This window comes from Lolium rigidum, chromosome 3 (assembly GCF_022539505.1).
Source record: "Lolium rigidum isolate FL_2022 chromosome 3, APGP_CSIRO_Lrig_0.1, whole genome shotgun sequence".
NCBI lineage: Eukaryota > Viridiplantae > Streptophyta > Magnoliopsida > Poales > Poaceae > Lolium > Lolium rigidum.
The window spans coordinates 236,479,290-236,495,484 of NC_061510.1; the positions used below are offsets into that span (position 1 = coordinate 236,479,290).

A 16,195-nucleotide genomic window follows, 5' to 3' on the forward strand; every position below is an offset into this window, starting at 1 on the left:
GTTCCTCCTCAAGAACATTTTTTAATGAGGAAATTTCAAGAGAGTCTTCTCTCTAAATTTTATATTTTTCTTAAGGATATCTTCGAGTGATGCTAAACGAGACATAACTTTTCTTTCATACGGTTGCAATGTTTTGGTACTCTCCAACAAGATGTATTGCTATTGATGATTATTAATATATTGGCGGAATTTTTGAAAAAAAAAACGGTTGTTCACCGTGCATGGGCCAGGGTTTTGCTAGGACACTTGTCATGGGCCTAAGGGCATCTTCAACGGGGCGACGCAAACGAGCGTCTGTTTGCGAACGCGCGGTAAAAAAATGCACTTGCACCCAGGCCCAGCGGCCCGACGTATAGTGACAGGCCTGTCCGCAAAGACGCAAACGTGGGCCAAATATGTGCCGAGTTTGCATCTACGCGGACGCTTCACGGGCGCGCCAAGTGACCGCCGTTCCTCACGTAGGGACTGCACTCCAGTGGCTAGCCACTCACATTCCCGCCAGAGGCCACTTGCAGCCCCAAAAATCAAAGTTGAGCAGCGCCAACATTCCAGCCCCTTGCGATGAACGTACTTCTAGCCGTAGCTGCCATGGATTCCGAAGAAAGCCTCGTAGCCACCAGAGGCCGCGAAACAAAGGCGAAGGTGCCAAAAAAGCTGTTGTCGATTGAGGAGAAAGACGTCGAGGCCGTGAAGCGACGGGGCAGGCGCATGAATTTGAAGGAGAGGAAACACGCGGCGGTTGCATAGCAGGCGCATGTGGCACTGAAATGGCCGGACTGATGTAGGTGAAAGCCAATGCCCAAGTAGACCTGCATACTAGCCTCGTGGAGGCCATGCTCTACGTCAAGCAAGAGAGGATCCTCGGTAAGTTCATAGATTATTTCGGCCATGATCTTTGGCGGTGATTTTGTCTGCCAAGGCATCGTCGGAACAACCACAGAGGATCCCTTCCTAGAGACGCATGATCAACCTCACCAAAGAGACCATTGATTTTGAAAGGATGGACGTCGAGGCCAAAGGGCAGACGCCAAGGCCAAAATGATGGACGTCGAGGCCAGAAGGCTCGACACCGAGGCCAAGATTCAGGCAGAGGACACAAGGATCATGCTGGATGACTTGGCCACCATGGACGACGACACCAAGCCTGGTTGCTGGAGAAGCGCGCCGAAATCCGTGCGCATGACGCTTGATCTGCCGCGCCCATCTTGGCCTCTTTCTGGACTATATTTGCTAATCATGGCCATGTTGTGCTCCTTTTAAACTACAACATTTTGTGCCGTACGATGTGGACAATCTGATAGACTTATATTTGAGACAATCTGATGGTCATATTTTTATTAGAATTTACTTGTTTATGGTGTTTTGGGTGATAAAAAAGAACCTGGGCGGACAAAATGCGTTGGCCCGCTAGGATACCCCTCAGAGCAAACGGATCCCTAACTATTTTCGTATCCGCGGACCGACGCAAATAAACGTGCGTGGCCACTTTGGGTCCGAAATGCGTTGGGCCGTTGGAGATGCCATAAGTGGAACGTGTACCAACTGATGCAGGTTTGTCCGGCCAACAGGAGAGGGGATATTCCGCAACTAGTTGCGCCCGCACCCCATTTTTGTTCTGACATTTTCAAGTTTCCAAAAAATGCAAACTAAAATTCTAGACATACATTCTATTGTATCTTATTCATCTATGAAATTTCATCCAAAAAAATGTCAAAATGTGGCCTACACAAAAAGAACAAATGATCTGTAAATAGTACGTGACACTATTTACGTACGTCTTCTCTTACAGCATAAAGTAGAAAATAATAAAAACTGACTCGGGTTCCCAAGTAACCGAATCAAACTCATATTTCAGTTTTGCACATTTCTCTCAAAAACAACAAATTTTATGAACTGTGGAGAGCAATAACAAGCTTGATCATCCAGAGCAGAGAAAATCGACAGTATCTAGGAAACACACTGCATTTCCTGAACTTCAGAACACATTGTTCGTGTTAACATAGACCGCCGGTTCACCGTGATATATCAGCACGGCCCTGGGTTCCAATTTGTTTTTCCAAAATTTTCCAGAATATAACGTGATCATCAAGAGCAGAGAAAGATGAACAAAACTAGGAAACGAAGGGAAATTTGCATTGCCTAAACTTGGACCGCTTTGTCCATCCAGTTCCCAGATGGTGCACGAGCGGCAGCAAATCTGCCAATGTTCCATCGGTACGTAATTACAGACACTGGAGGCTAATACTAGGCTACTGGCTCAGGAAGGCTAAACAGCGAACGACGATGATACACGGAAGAGTATCTCATCAACGATGCGTGTCTGATCTCAACCAAGACTTGGGCGGAGGTTTGTCCGGGCATTGGAAGTCTTGGACGCCGCCGCGGGTGAAGTTCTTCATATGACTGGCTTGCCTAGACAGATGTTGAACGGGTGAGAGATTGGCGCGACGTGGTTTACCACAAGCGCCTAGGTGTCCGCTCTGTGTGACCAGTCGGTGGAAACCATGACGCACCTCCTCACTGGGTGATCTGGTATGAGGTCCTCTCGTGGATTCGATCCACGTCAGGTCCTCTCACAGTTGAGGGCGACTTCGCGGAGTGGTGGTCGCTGGTGGTGCGGACCGCCCCTCGCCAGCTACGCAAAGGCACCTCGTCGATAATCATGCTCACAGCGTGGTGGATATGGAAGCACCGGAATGCTGCGGTCTTTGACAACGCACGTCCGTCAGTGGTATCCCTGTTCAACGACATTTGTTCTGAAGCGCGGCAATGGGCGGACGCGGGGGCCCGAGGTGTTCGCCAACTCCTCCCCTAGGATAGGCTCTCTTTGTTGGGTCGAGTTGTATGGCGGGATGAGTCCTCTCGAGGACTTGTAATTATAACCTTCTTTTCTATCAATGCATCGAAACGCAAGGTTTTTGCGTTTTCGCGAAAAAATCTCAACCAAGACAGGTTCAGAGACCGCCCCCAGCACTTATTGCATACTACATTGGAGCGTTCGAAAGCAGGTGAGAGACCTAGTTCTCCATGCGGATGATGCAGCGGATGCCCTCGCCCTTCGCCATGAGGTCGAAGGCCTTGTTGATTTCCGAGAACGGCACGCTGTGGGTGATGAACTTCTCCACCTCCAGCTCCTGAAGAAAATAGCAACTTGTTCAGGTTTCAGAGTATGATATTTTAGAAACAGGACAGCTTTCAGCACATCCCAGAGCTTCCTGTTTACCTTCTTCATGTACATCTCCACAACATTGGGTAGGTCAGTGCGTGGTTTGAAGTTACCGAAGAAGGTGCCCTTCAGAGTCCTCCCACTGAGGAAATTCATTGGGTGGGTCTTGAATTCGGCGTTCTTGTGTGGCACACCCACCAGCACAGCTACACCCCAGCCCTGTATACAGATCACAGATTTAATGATTCAATCCAGGAAAAAGAGAACACAGAAAATGATCATGTTCAAGTTGATGATTGATGTGTTACGAAGTCATACATCATGAATACATTCAAATGCTTGTATCATAGCATTGATGTTGCCACTGCATTCAACACTGCGGTCAACTCCGCCATTTGTCATCTCAACAAGTACCTAGAGCATCACAACATTTGTATCTTGTGATGATGTGGTATATGAGCATTAGGTGTCTAAAGAATATATTTCCCTGATGTGAAGAAACAAACCTCTTGAATAGGCTTGCTGTGGTCTTTTGGGTTCACAAATTCTGTGCAGCCAAATTTTCTAGCTGAACATGGACAAAATTAGGGAGACTTAGTGGCTTCTCAAAGCAACAAACGAAAACTCATGATCTGGTAAAATCAGGAGTATTTACCTTCTTCAAATCTGTTGGTGTTCAGGTCAATACCAATTATCCTTGAGGCTCCTGCAATCCTTGCACCTTCTGCAGCCTAAATCACATAAACATGAAGGGCAAATAAGTGCAAGTCCAGATTGCAGTTGTAGGACAATCATGAGAAGAGTCAGAATATTTACAGCAAGTCCAACAGCTCCTAGCCCAAATATCGCGACTGTCGAACCCTTTGGCGGTTTTGCTACATTAATCGACGCACCAAGACCTACAAAAAGAATGTCAACTCAGCATCTCAAGATCAGAAGTAGCCATAACAAGCACACTACAAAAAATACAAGTCAACTTACCAGTAGAAACACCACAGCTAAGAACACAGACTTTGTCAAGGGGAGCCTCAGGGTTGATCTTCACAACACAACCAACATGCAGGACAGTATACTCACTGAAGGTGGAAGTCCCAACGAAATGGTAAATCGGCTTGCCATCAATAGAGAACCGTGACTTGCCATCACTGATCATCACACCCCTGTCGGTGTTGATCCTGAGCAGATCACACATGTTGCTCTCCACCGACTTGCAATGGAGGCATTCCTTACACTCCCCAGTGAACACAGGGAGGACATGGTCACCAGGGGCAACCTCAGTTACACCCTCTCCAACACTCTCCACTATGCTGTAACATAAACATGTTCAGGGGAGGCACAACAGATAAATATGACCAAAATCTCAATACAAAAGGACTTCATATCAGAGTTCTCATAGGGGTAGGATGTGCGTGTGTACGTTCATAGTGGTGAGTGTGTGCGCGTATGTGTGAGCGTCTTTGATTGTACTGTGTTTCGCAAAAAAAAAAAATTTAAAGGACATACCAAGTCAACTAAAGGGGCAGACTAATAGCTGACAGCGGTATCTTAATTGAAGATAGACATGGGAACCTGTCAACCGAACATTCCTACAAAGTGATGATATTGATATTGATGCAAGATGTTGATACTGAGTTCATCAAGCTCCAACGGCAAGGTGATGGCAATAATAAACAACAATAGTTATATAACGTTCTAACACATAGGACATGAGTGAGAGCTCTCGTGACCGGGCGACTGCACATCACTGCCGCTCGACCCCTTGGTGGCCGGAACTCCTGATGTCGAGCGCGTGCCTCGCCGCTCCGGCAACGCTTCGATCTCCCTTGGCGCCTCTAGCGACGACGTGCTCGGGGCAGGAGCCTCCCCGCATGGCCAGAGATGCCGGCGTGCCGTACCGCTCCCCAGGTGCGGCTTTCTTGGACTCAATACTGTCAATGTTTTACACCATGGTTGCATTTGCGGTCGGTGGTACGTGCGAGCTTAACCGGTTCTAGATAACTCCGGCGAGCCTGTATCCTCGGTACAACTCGTTTTACGTCGCCAATGCACTGAACTTCTCCTTCACTTGCCTTCCCGGCCGGACTCCCTCGTTGTCCGGCGCCATGGCTGTGCCCTCTTTTCTTCTTTTGCTTCTTCTTTTTCCGTCCGTGATTTGATTCTGGTACACAAATCCTTACATCCGGGGAGGTCAACCGGCGGAGGAGGTTTCCCGTCTCCCGACCTGGCCGCCATCGCTGGGAGATAGTCGTCCTCTCGGCCGCTGCGGAAGGTGGTGAAGAATTAGGTCAGGGGTCAAACACGCTGCCGCTCTACGCCAGCGTGGGCGCTGACTGGTCCATGCATGTTGTGGGCCTGGATGGGCCTGCCACCTCTCTTTCGTTCAGCGCTTCCAGGATAGAAACTTTTTGCCCCCTCTTTTTTACTGCAGCTCCCTCACCTTCCATTTCCTACTCATCTCCTCCCTGCGACACTCCCATCCCCTACCTCCCTCACTCCCCCGATCCTAGCCATATTTGCGTTGCCGTCATCCTGTTCTCCAATATGCTGATGACATCCTGATTCTTTGCAAGGCCGCCCCAGGTGCCGCAGCCTGCCTCAAACATGTACTTGAGGACTTCAAGTCCGCTATTGGTCTCGCCATTATTTCCACAAGTCATGCTTCATCCCTATGGATGTTTCCCCGGATGCTGCTGCTGCTATGGCCTCTTAGCTTGGCTATTCCATCTCATCCTTCCCCAGCCATACCTTGACCTACCTCTCTTTCCCACGAAGCTCCCTGCATCGGCATCCGCCCCCCTCATTCTCTCCTTCGACCATCATCTTTCTAGCTGGCGTGTCCACCTATTGTTCTCCGGGGGTAGGCTCGTTCTGTGTAATGTTTTGCCGAATAATCTCGCTACGTACTACATGTGCTCGTATTTTCTTCCCTATTGTGTTATTGAAAGTATTGATAAGAGACGTCTGCTTTTTTCTAGACCAGGAAAGACTCATGTTCTGGTGCTCGTTGTCTAATCGTTTGCGCTAAAGTTTTATTGTCTAAGCAGCACGACGATTTTGGCATTAAGGATCTCCACTGGCAGAACAAGTGCTTGCTTTTAATTTTTTTCCATGAACTCCGCCAAACTAACCCAGTACTTGGAAGAATTGGTTCTACTCGCATACAGGTCGTGACTTGGGGGAGTCCTCTACCCCCCCTCATTCCAGGAGAAGATCGTTGAGGTGTGCATCCCCCTCTACCGCGCCATCACAAGGGTGGAGGTAGTGGACGGCTGCTCCACGTCCTTCTAGCTGGACAAGTGGCTCCTTCGTGAGCTGCTTGCGGAGCGCTTCCCTGCTCTGTTCTCCCACAACACTCGCCGGCACGCCTCCACAGCCTCTGTGGTCACTCAGGGACTTGACCTCTCTACCGCAGAGACCAAGCTTCTCTTGGTTCGCCGGCTCATCGACAACACCTCTCTCAGGGGCAGCCAGACGCTCCATCGACTCTCCCTCGGCTCCTCGCTTCTGCTCGCGCGAGTCTTACCGCATGCTATCGACGGCGCGTCCGCGGGACGCGTCTACATGCATGTCTTGGTCCCTGCGGCTCCCTACGAAGCTGAAGATCTTCGCGTACCTCGCTGACATCGACCAACTAAGCACACGAGCCAACCTCTTCTACAAGAGCAGCGCGGCCCCTCCGACATTTGTGTTGCTTGCCCCGCCGCGGAGTCCAGCAGGCACCTGTTCTTCGACTGCCACCTGTCCGCGGAACTGTGATCCTGGCTGAATGTCCCAATCCCAACAGGGCGCTTCTACATTTGGGATCTTCAGGCGCCCTCCCTTGTGCCCGCCGCCACTTGGTCCATCTGGAAGTCCTGCAATGACCTTGTCTTCAACGGCAAGACCCCCGCCTCGAGCTCTACACTTAGGATGGTGTGCGACGATCTTGCCCTCTAGCGGTGGCGCCTCTAGACCGCCAACCGGGTGGCCCTTGATGCGCTTCGGTCCTACGTTCTTACTCACGATGTTTGACTTCGTGTTTCTCTCGTCCCATCCCTCATGTATTTCCTACATCCTGTATATATAGATCGGTTCCTTGGCTTTTTTGGGTAATAATAACAACTCGGTGGGCCCCCCTGTCATTCTAAAAAAAAAATAACCGTTCCAACACAAGCCACACAGTTCTTGTATTTCTGAATATAAACTTTTTTTCCTGATGTCTACTTCACATGTTCAGGGTTTCATAAACATATACAGAAGCAAATCAGTAATAATATATCAACGGGAGTAGTAGTGCAAGAACATACCCTCCAGCTTCATGACCAAAGATCCGAGGGAACACGGGAGTCTGTCCCTAAGCATCGGAAGCCACGGAGGCGCAAGTCAACCACAAAACCCAGGCGGGATATAACTAATTATTGACCAGAAGCAGATACTAGGATGCCCGTGGCATGCATATCGAAAAAAAAACTAGGATGCCCGTGGCATGCATACCTTGGCCTCCCAGAAGTAGACGTCGGAGCGGCAGAGGGCGGTGAAGAGGATCTTGACGCGCACCTCCATGGCCTGCGGCGGCGCCACCTCCACCTCCTCCATCGACAGCGGCTTCCCCGCCTCCCATGCCACCGCGGCTGCAACACGCACAGATCCAAGAAAAGGACATCAGAATGCATGCAGTCTCCGGATCACACCATAGTTTCCCACGGAAACTATTTAAACCTTGTTCTTACAATAATAGGTAAAATCGGCAAGCGAAAAGGACACAAGCAAGCAACTTTCAGTGAGGCCTTATCAAATCTTGAGGGAAGTACTCAAAGGAAAGAGCAAGAAGCAGAGCAGACCTTTGCACTTGATCACCTTCCCCGCGGTCGCCATTGCTCCCACGCCTTAGTGGATGAAATCCGTGGGGGAACCGAGCGTGGGGTGCGTGGTCTATATATAGCTCCTACCTGAAGCCACCCTGTACGTACTTGTTGCGTAGCAAACCACCTGGCGCCGATACCGAGGCTCCTTCCTACACCTGGAAGCCGTGGTTTGTCTGGCTCTTTCCCTCGTCGGTGGGGGCAGGGAGGGAGGGTCGGTGGTGGCACCTGGCTGGATCATGGTAAGCGTCGGTTGCACGGACGGACAGAGGTGTTTGCAGTGTAGAGGAAAATGGTTTCCGGGATTCTGCACGAGCGTAGAAAGAGGGGAGTTACGCTGCCGCTTCTGGTTCCATGGTCTGCTCTTTATTTATTTTTTATATCCCTTTCATCACGTACTAAAATAATATGTTTAAAAAAATTAAAATTCATGATAAATAGGAAGGCAACCCATGAAATAGTATGAAAGAGCAAGTTTTACTTTTTGTTAATAGATATGTTCAAAGTTCAAACAACGGAGATGACAAGAATAAGGTAATTAATCATCTTCCTAGAAATATTCATTGAAAATTACTACTGTATAAGCGATGCAAATGTTGTCAATTTTTTGTACCCAAACTAACATGAACAGTTCACGATTTTTTGTTGTTGAAGAAAACAAGTTGCTATATGGTCATAGACGATTTAACGATCACTAGTATGATCAGCCCGAACCAGACCATGTGACCGTACCAAAACATTGGGCCGACCCAACAATTTTCGCCGCGGAACCAGAAATTTTAATGATTTGTGGTACGGTCAGGCGTGATCGTAACACAGGACTGTCCATGAAAACAGAAGTTTTAACAAACATTGGTACGATCAAACCGTACCATGATGAGCGGGCATCCCTTAATATAGATAACTAATAAGTACACATATTCATATTTTAGTTATAGATACATTCATCCTAGCAATAAGTAATATGAATCGGATGGAGTAGTTTTTCTTTAAAAAAATAAAACTTACAAATACGATTTCTTGCACCGTAAAAAAGTTTAACTTTTACTTTTTTTTTCTCCCACGGGCCCTCCTCTCCTCTCTCCTCATTGTTACCGAGTTGAGTTCAGATGTACCATTGGATCACATACTACTTGAAATCATTATGCTATGATTCTTTTATCTTCAGAAGCCATTTTTGGTGTAGTTTTAGCCAGTCGTTTTCAGAACAACCATCTCTCTTAGGAGTCGCCCCCCTCCCGGGCGACTCCGGAGGCCCCCTCCCCCTGCCTACCCAACCCTAAGTCCCCCTTTCTCGCATTGCTCTTGGTCGTTGTTGCCGCCGCCGGCGGTGAGGGCGGCGCCTACCGTTCGAAACGGCGGTGGGCATGAGACGAGTCTCTCGGCCGTGGCTCATGGGGGTGGTGGGTGTCAGCGGAGGGCCTTTAGCGGTGCAGCTAGTTTTGGCTGGGGCCTGAGCGCCTCCACCGGAGTGGTGACGAGGAGGGGATGGTGAGCCGCTGGGCACCCGCCCGCACGATGGTGCCCTAGGCCGCCTCGATCCGATCTAGGTCTTTGGCCAAGATCTCGACCGGGTGGACCTAGGCAGGCGTGGTCCTGGTGTTGGTCCTTGCCATGCCGACGGGCTGCGCTGGCTGCCGTCTCCATGTCTTCCGATCTGGTTGGTAGTTGACCGACGGCGAGGGGAGTGCTAGTCTTGCAAATAATGGTGGTGGTCCTCGGATTCCTCTCGCGCTAAGTGAAGATCGGTCGGAAGCTTCTTCCCACTGGGTTGGCTGGATTGTCGTGTTCCAGAAGGCCCTGCCGGTGGAATTCATTGTGCAATCAATGCCTGAAGATTGCTGGATTGGGTGTTTTCGGTCGTGTGCAACCATGTCTTTTATCTGACCGCTTAGTTTCAGAGGAAGCGCTTCGAAGTTATGGTTGTTAATATCATGGAGCTCGTCCTCTTTCCATGGTGCTGGCAGAGAAGGTCATGAAAGCCGAGATCGGTGGAAGAGCAATGGTGGTCAGATCTTGGTGGTGAGGTGGAATTGGCTTGGTGCTTCGTGAATTCAAACAACGACTTGTACCCGTGGAGGTGACTACACATGAAAAGTTGAGAGTTCTATCTTTCATGGTGAAAATCCAATGTCTGGCCTTAATTGGTTGTGCCTGACAATGTTCTTGTTGAAGGTGTTGTTTTGAGAGCGATGACTTTCTTCGGGGTGAAAACATAAGATCTATGATTGGGTGACGACAACGTTTATGCACTGTTTCCTTCTTGGAGGCGTCGCTTGTGGAGAAGCTGATCTTCTGTTGTTGTCTTGGTGGTGTCAGTGTTGTTGTTTCAAGTTTTCGATCTCTTTTTCTGTAATTCTTCTTTTTTTTGGCTGTGTGTATCCTTTATACCATTAGAACATAATGTTGTTGCAGAGGCTGTGTAATTGGTATCTCCGTGATATTAATATATGCTCTTTATCGAAAAGAAGCTATTATTTGGTGATCTTATGTGAATAAACACTACTAAAAATGAGTGACTCCGAAATGCTACAAATTCCCTCCTACTTTGCAAGGACTCGGACCTGTCCTGCTGACGCCACTCCAGCGACAGAGATCTGTGCTTTGATTTAGTCTAACAAAACAGAGCACAGTAAGCTATGAACCTGCAAACAGCAAGCAACCGCCTTCAAACATATTCCGCACACAAAAAAAGATAGGTTTCTGCAAACAAAGAAACGAAGGGAAAACAGAAGAACCAATTTGCAATGGCGGACAACAATATTAACACAAAAACTGCAAGTTATTATTATTGTGCACAATGGTAGTAATTTACACACGGACTGGAAGCAGCACACGCCACACTGAAAATAAGGCCAAACCTTGAACATAAAAAGCGGAGCTGTTCCGTTCTCTGCGATCACCGATCACAGAGATGAACATCGCATGCTTATCTCACGACTAGTACATACTACATTATTAAACAATGAAAGTCTTTTTTTTAGAAATCACTTAAGTTTGTCAAGCACCAAATCCCAAAAGCAGCGAGGAAAATGGCCAAGAAGAGGTGATGTCTACTCCTCCATCCTCATGACGCAGCGCAGTCCCTCTCCCTTGAGCATAAGGTCAAACGCCATGTTGATCTGCGAGAACGGCACACTGTGCGTGATGAACTTCTCTAAGTCCAGCTCCTTCCTCATGTACATCTCGACGACTTCGGGGAGATCGGTGCGCGGCTTGTAGTTACCGAAGAAGGTGCCTTTCAGTGTCTTCTCGCTGAGAAAGTTCATCGGCTGGGTCTTGAACACATCATCCTTGTGAGGGACGCCCACCAGCACGGCCACGCCCCACCCCTGTACCCGAAAGATTTCATGATTCAGTTCAACAAAGAATAGACATTGCTCACAATGGTCATAGGAGTACAGATCATATGTAGGTGCATTGAGAAGTATATTACATCACTAACGCATTCGAAGGCAGAAATCATGGCGTTGATGTTGCCAGTACACTCGACGGCACTGTCAACTCCACCATTGGTCATCTCCACGAGCACCTAGAGAACATCATTGGACAGTGAGTTTTTTTTTTTTTTTGCACAAGCTTGTCTAAGTCGTGATAAAAGGGAGCAATGTTTACTGATGGAAAAGAACAAACCTCTTGCACGGGCTTGGTGTGGTCATTTGGGTTCACAAATTCGGTGCATCCAAATTTCTTAGCTGAGTAATGGTGGAATTATTGTTAGGTTCGGTGCGCTATATATATTAAGTAGTCCTGGTGCTTCCGTCAGAAATATTGTACCTTGTTCATATTTTGCAGGGTTCAAGTCCACACCAATAATTCTTGATGCCCCAGCCATCTTGGCCCCTTCCATGGCCTGATTGATCATTGTAAAAAAACAGTTAGTCATGGTTTTATGGTACAGTTCTCAGCAACCTGCACTAATATTTTGTGGAAGATTACAGAATGTCGCTTACAGCAAGGCCCACAGCTCCAAGACCAAAAATCGCTACCGTCGAACCCTTCTTCGGTTTCGCAACATTTAGGGTCGCACCAAGTCCTGAAAAATGACATTTCAGCAACTAATTCAGGCATCCTAAACATACTAGTAATTCATTTGGAATCAGTTGCATTAGTAGCCATGTCTTACCAGTTGAGATACCACAGCTGAGAACACAAACTTTGTCAAGGGGCGCCTCTGGGTTGATCTTCGCGAGACACCCTACATGGATCACGGTGTACTCACTGAAGGTGGAGGTCCCGACAAAATGGAAGATCGGTTTCCCATCGATGGTGAAGCGGGACTGTCCGTCCCCAATCATCACACCACGATCCACATTGATCCTGAGAAGATCACACAGGTTGCTCTCCTCTGACTTGCAGTGGGCACACTCCTTGCATTCGCCAGTGAAGACCGGGAGGACATGGTCACCCGGCACCAGCTCGGTCACACCCTCTCCGACGCTCTCAACAATGCTGTGAGGAAGATATCATTTGTGGAAGGTGTTATTAGAACAGTTAAATTATGAAGAGCAGCAAAATTTTCATTGAAATGCAAAAAAGGGTCCCTTTGTGTACAAGTAACAAATATCTAGAAAATTAGTAAGTCAAAATATGTCAGAAATAAATAATGCAGTCACATGATTGATATGTTTTGAATAATTAATATTATTTCGGAAAAAAATAACTGACTAATTAGGAGACAAGTCAAAGCACTTTCTGTGAGTTTCTGTCATCCATGATGTTGTCACAGTATTCTTCATATTGTCTTATCCCATGTTAGTATTATATGGACACTTAGTCAATCTAATCGACTGACAAATCAGGACTCGGGATGACTATATATAGTAGCTCGCATGAATAAACTATAATTCAAGAATCAAGATTCCACCAAACAACCAAACTGTGATAAAATAAGATAAGAGACAGCGGGAAAGTATTGTGATGCATACCCTCCAGCTTCATGGCCTAAGATCCTAGGGAAAACCGGAGTTTGGCCCTGCAGAAATTAAAGCAGAACATCACCATGTTAGTTAGCGTCAGAGTTGGACTATTGGAGACAACAAGACTATGGGACACAATTGTGGATACCTTGGCTTCCCAGAAGTAGACATCAGTGTGGCAGAGAGCAGTGTAGAGGATCTTGACTCTGACTTCCATGGCCTGCGGCGGCGCCACCTCCACCTCCTCGATCGACAGCGGCTTCCCGGCCTCCCATGCCACCGCCGCTGCAAGAACAAAATACTTCAGACCTCTGTTACCCGCCAACAATTCTTGACTTTTTCACACATGAAACAAGATTTGATGAAACTAGCTACTATTTCAAAAACGAACCTCTGCACTTGATCACCTTCCCGGCGGTCGCCATTTCTGTTGGTCGCTAGCTCCAAGAACTCAAACACAAAGGAAAATCTTTGCTGCTGCTTCTACTTCGCAGTACGTTGATTAGACGTTGGTGAGGAATAAAGGCGAGGCGAGCCCTGTATATATACTGGTGCTGGAGGAACCAGCGACCAATCAAGGTTAGCTTGGAGTGCAAGTGGGCAAATACGAAGGATTTATTTTTTTCCAGCACCATTGCTAGCTGTTTCTGTTCATCCGCGGTTCTGTCTGCTTGTTTATTCGCCGGTTTCAGATTTTTCAGCCCTGTGTAGTGTACGGAAAACGTAGTGAACCTTATCAAGGGGCTACAAGGTCAACGGCAGTAGAAAAAGAAAAGAGATGAAAAAACAAGGCACGGAGAGAGCTGACTTGGAGATCGAAAACCGGGGCAGGCTTGAAAACCACCTTCAGTATGGGAAACTACGGCGAGCAGCAACATCCCATGTCTCGTCGTTTTGCAATGGACGTCGCCTTGCTAGAAGAATAGACTAGCAGCTAGCAAGCCGAAAACTTCATGGCGATGGTTCTCTGCTTCTGCCGGTTCAGTGCATAAGTGGTGGGAGATTAGTTGGTTTTCTATTTTAGTTTTCTCTGGAAAGATTCAGAAGCCTTAGAATACGAATCTTTCCCAGCGGAAATGATCGAGGGCTTAGCTGACCAACCACTGATTGCGGTAGAATGGAAAACCGAAACTTTCTGCATTTGTTGCTGTGGCAGATACGCCAAAGTTTTTTTTAGATAAAAGGCCATATGTGGCCCAACTTTAAATTAATAAAGCCAGAGAGGTTCCAGGTATCATACAAACGGCTGCAGCATACAGCTTAGCCAAAAGAGCAAAAGCATAAAAACACACACCCCGGGGGCGGCACCCCACAAAGACCGCTCTAAGCTTGACTGGAAGGATTACGCCGCATTCTTGGGCTTTGATTTCTTGGTCTCACGGACGCGTAGAGCTCCCTCAGCTCGCTTGTCAGCCGTCTGAGATCCTCCCTGTCTCCTGGTTTTGCCTTGACGGTCCAGAGCTGCAGGAAAATACACATTTTGTAAATCAGATTAGCGGGGTTGTTTATCAGTTTCTTCTCAATGGTAAGCTTATTGCGCACTGTCCAAAGGGCCCAAGACTGAGCCAGGAAGAGGGTCCAGAGAAGTCTCCTGGCCCTCCCAGAGAAACTAGATAGGATGGCGTGGAACTGTGAAAAATTGGCTGGGCACCAATTGCAGCCCAAGACACTGCGCAGCGCGCTTCAAGAAAATCTTGCCATCGAACAGGAAAAGAGGATGTGGGACGAGTCCTCCGGGCGCCGCAGAGTGTACACGCCCCCGAAGCGGGACCGTTTCTGCCCGCCACCAAAAGACTGGAGGGGAGCCTGTCAAGGATGAGCAGCCAGGCAAAGATCTTGATTTTGAGTGGAACCTTGGCCTCCCACACGTCCTTGTGGTAAGCAACCGTCGCCCCTTGCGAAATTTTGTGGTACATCGATTGGACTGAGTAGAGACCAGAAGGGGACAAGTGCCAAACCACCTTGTCAAGCATATCCGAGGCGGTGAAAGTCTGGAGTTGAGAGGTGAGCAAGTGATACGTCTCCAACGTATCGATAATTTCTTGTGTTCCATGCCACATTATTGATGTTATCTACATGTTATATGCACACTTTATGTCATATTCGTGCATTTTCTGGAACTAACCTATTAACAAGATGCCGAAGTGCCGGTTCCTGTTTTCTGCTGTTTTTGGTTTCAGAAATCCTAGTAACGAAATATTCTCGGAATCGGACGAAATCAACGCCCGGGTTCCTATTTTACCCGGAAGCATCCGGAACACACGAGAACCGCCGGAGAAGGGGGGCAGGGCCACCACACCACACCCCGGCGCGGCCAAGGGGGCGCGCCCCCTAGGGTGTGGGCCCCCGAAGCCCTCCTGCGCCGCCTCTCCGCCTATATAAAGCCCCTGACCTAAAAACCTCGGGGCGTTCGACGAAAACCGCAGAAACCTTCCAGAGCCGCCGCCATCGCGAAGCCAAGATCTGGGGGACAGGAGTCTCTGTTCCGGCACCCTGCCGGAGCGGGGAAGTGCCCCCGGAAGGCTTCTCCATCGACACCGCTGCCATCTCCACCGCCATCTTCATCACCGCTGCTGCTCCCATGAGGAGGGAGTAGTTCTCCATCGAGGCTCGGGGCTGTACCGGTAGCTATGTGGTTCATCTCTCTCCTATGTGCTTCAATACAATAATCTCATGAGCTGCCTTACATGATTGAGATTCATATGATGATGCTTGTAATCTAGATGTCATTATGCTAGTCAAGTGAGTTTTACTTATGTGATCTCCGGAGACTCCTCGTCCCACGTGTGTAAAGGTGACGAGTGTGTGCACCGTGTGGGTCTCTTAGGCCATATTTCACGGAATACTTATTCACTCGTTGAACGGCATAGTGAGGTGCTTATTTATATCTCTTTATGATTGCAATGTGTTTGTATCACAATTTATCTATGTGCTACTCTAGTGATGTGTTATTAAAGTAGTTTTATTCCTCCTCGCACGTGTGCAAAGGTGACGATGTGTGCACCGTGTTAGTACTTGGTTTATGCTATGATCATGATCTCTTGTAGATTGAGAAGTTAACTATTGCTATGATAATATTGATGTGATCTATTCCTCCTACATATGCATGAAGGTGACAGTGTGCATGCTATGCTAGTACTTGGTTTAGTCTGTTGATCTATCTTACACTAAAGGTTACTAAAACATGAGCATTATTGTGGATTGAGAAGTTAACTATTGCTATGATAATATTGATGTGATCTATTCCTCCTACATATGCATGAAGGTGA

At 47.9% G+C, this 16,195-nt stretch overlaps 2 protein-coding genes across 2 annotated transcripts; both read right to left on the bottom strand.

Annotated features, from left to right (window-relative positions):
• Nucleotides 1-2,955: 2,955 nt before the first annotated feature.
• Nucleotides 2,956-8,024, bottom strand: LOC124703164 (alcohol dehydrogenase 1-like). Its single transcript, XM_047235387.1, has 10 exons — nt 7,987-8,024; nt 7,640-7,776; nt 7,453-7,499; nt 4,148-4,473; nt 3,983-4,065; nt 3,822-3,897; nt 3,673-3,734; nt 3,485-3,580; nt 3,224-3,385; nt 2,956-3,134 (listed from the first exon to the last, which is right to left on the bottom strand). The coding sequence occupies exons 1-10, from the start codon at nt 8,018-8,020 to the stop codon at nt 3,018-3,020; spliced, it is 1,140 nt and encodes a 379-aa protein (XP_047091343.1). The 5' UTR covers nt 8,021-8,024; the 3' UTR covers nt 2,956-3,017.
• A 2,746-nt stretch (nt 8,025-10,770) lies between these two features.
• Nucleotides 10,771-13,423, bottom strand: LOC124703165 (alcohol dehydrogenase 3-like). The gene is made up of 9 exons (XM_047235388.1): nt 13,318-13,423; nt 13,075-13,211; nt 12,936-12,982; nt 12,134-12,459; nt 11,961-12,043; nt 11,785-11,860; nt 11,641-11,702; nt 11,444-11,539; nt 10,771-11,339 (listed from the first exon to the last, which is right to left on the bottom strand). Exons 1-9 carry the CDS (start codon nt 13,349-13,351, stop codon nt 11,061-11,063), a joined length of 1,140 nt encoding a protein of 379 aa, XP_047091344.1. The 5' UTR covers nt 13,352-13,423; the 3' UTR covers nt 10,771-11,060.
• Between the last annotated feature and the right edge of the window lie 2,772 nt (nt 13,424-16,195).